Source organism: Watersipora subatra, unplaced genomic scaffold, assembly GCF_963576615.1.
Source record: "Watersipora subatra unplaced genomic scaffold, tzWatSuba1.1 SCAFFOLD_49_1, whole genome shotgun sequence".
Classification (NCBI taxonomy): Eukaryota; Metazoa; Bryozoa; class Gymnolaemata; order Cheilostomatida; family Watersiporidae; genus Watersipora; species Watersipora subatra.
Genome location: NW_027045308.1, coordinates 1 through 2,335, shown reverse-complemented (window position 1 = coordinate 2,335; position 2,335 = coordinate 1). Strand labels below are relative to the sequence as shown.

Here is a 2,335-nt window from a genome sequence, read left to right as displayed (position 1 = left end):
GATCCATGTAAATTAAAAAAGCATGAACTACTATCAAAATATATCACTTTTTCATGATTCAATTTGTCAAACATACTTCAAAACTCTTTAAAAACATGCTTGAAAATCCAAAGAGTTTTCAGGGCAATGCTTAACAAGTTTATGCAAATTTTAAGTCAAGAGTGGATGACACCTTAAATAAGAAACTTTTAGCTCTGACGGAACCACCATGATTAACTTGAGAAGATAACTCATGAATTATTAACTGAAACATTGAAGGCAAATGCATATACAAGAGGCTACTGCTGACCTGATGCATATACAAGAGGCTACTGCTGACCTAATGCATATACAAGAGGCTACTGCTGACCTAATGCATATACAAGAGGCTACTGCTGACCTAATGCATATACAAGAGGCTACTGCTGACCTAATGCATATACAAGAGGCTATTGCTGACCTAATGCATATACAAGAGGCTACTGCTGACCTGATGCATATACAAGAGGCTATTGCTGACCTAATGCATATACAAGAGGCTACTGCTGACCTAATGCATATACAAGAGGCTACTGCTGACCTAATGCATATACAAGAGGCTACTGCTGACCTAATGCATATACAAGAGGCTACTGCTGACCTAATGCATATACAAGAGGCTACTGCTGACCTAATGCATATACAAGAGGCTACTGCTGACCTAATACATATACAAGAGGCTACTGCTGACCTAATGCATATACAAGAGGCTACTGCTGACCTAATGCATATACAAGAGGCTACTGCTGACCTAATGCATATACAAGAGGCTACTGCTGACCTAATGCATATACAAGAGGCTACTGCTAACCTAATGAAATAAACTTTAGTAAAGCATAAGAAGCTATCATACAGAATGAATAAATACATAAATAAATTACATACTAACTAGCATGTTATAAAGGCATTATTTTTTTTTAACTTTAACTGTATTAACCAAGTGAAGTATGCAGAAGGTAATAGGACTTGTAAGACGGAAAGGGATCTGGTAAAACTTCTAACTTTGATCGTGTTAACAAAAGATGCAGCCATTCTGTTGTGGAGAAACCAGACATGAATTCCATGTCATAGAACTCAAACAAAAATTCAAAACTACATTAAAACGATCCTTGGTTTTTTCGTGACATAATTTTTTTGTTGTCGGCCATCTTTATAGACATTTTCACTGCTAAAAACACGAAGCTTTTGCAATGAATTTTTGAAAACAAGGCTTTTGTTTACAATTTTTTTATTATAGTGTCCAAACAACACCAAAAAGTACTATTAAATGAAAGAAAAACGATCATTTTCTACAAATATGGCGGCTTTTTTGTGAACGAGCGCATGTGTAAACGGCTTGATGACGTCAAAAAAAACCATGGATTGGTGAAAATAATGGCAAAGTGTAGTCATGATTGTTATCATTCAAAAGCATTAGCATTACCCCTTTCACTGTCGTATGCGCATTTATGCGAATTTCTCAGCAACTGCGTAGTAACTTAATTCTATTATCTGTTGACTACATAAACAATGATCTATAGAAATTTTATGGTATTGATAGTGTCGTCCGACAATTCATCTATAAAATCAAACTAAATTAATGAAGCAGGATAAAATTTTTGTCTGCGACTTTCCAACATAAAACATAAATTTTTTTCTTCCAGACATTTGAACTCTTTGGTGTTATTATGGTTTTCAAAAGTACCTCCTGAGTTAGAAAACAAATAATTATTTATGTTGATTACATTATAGCCAATTCAGATTTAGATTTTTGTGATTACACAGATAATTAAAGTAGCAGCACTAATTCAGATGGTGGTGAAAGTAATAGTTTTGTAAGAGTAAAGAACATTGTAGAGGATCGTTTTAGCTTTGTAACAATCATAGATTCACATAGCTTCAACTAGCTTTAGCAATGCACAAAGTATAGATACACAACAATTTTTGCATAGCACTATTTTTTAACATATTAGCAAACTAAAATGTACAACAAAGGTGTTCTAGATAGAGTTTGAAGTTGAAAGAAATTGTATACATATCATTAAGCAAAATCGGCAATTTTTGGTAAAATGGCTGGCAGTAGGCCAATAGCTATATTTATACATAGATGGCAGTGAAAGAGTTAATCGATCCACATAAACCAGCATTGTAGTGGCTTCAAAGTATATGTTACTTTTAGAACATTTTTGTCCGTATGTAAAACGGCGTTGATTTTGGGGTGATACTCAGTATAGCAACTCAATACGGAAAAATGTTTGCTAGTAGTTAAAAAATAGCCAATAACTTTAGGCCCGAATCAAAGTGCTGAAAATCATACCCAATGTTCCAACCATCAAAT

At 34.1% G+C, this 2,335-nt stretch overlaps 1 protein-coding gene across 1 annotated transcript; it reads left to right on the top strand.

The window, feature by feature from the left end:
• The first annotated feature begins 262 nt into the window (after positions 1-262).
• On the top strand, positions 263-841 carry LOC137410137 (leucine-rich repeat and coiled-coil domain-containing protein PF3D7_0703800-like). Its single transcript, XM_068095720.1, has one exon. The coding sequence runs from the start codon at positions 263-265 to the stop codon at positions 839-841; it is 579 nt and encodes a 192-aa protein (XP_067951821.1).
• Positions 842-2,335: the final 1,494 nt, after the last annotated feature.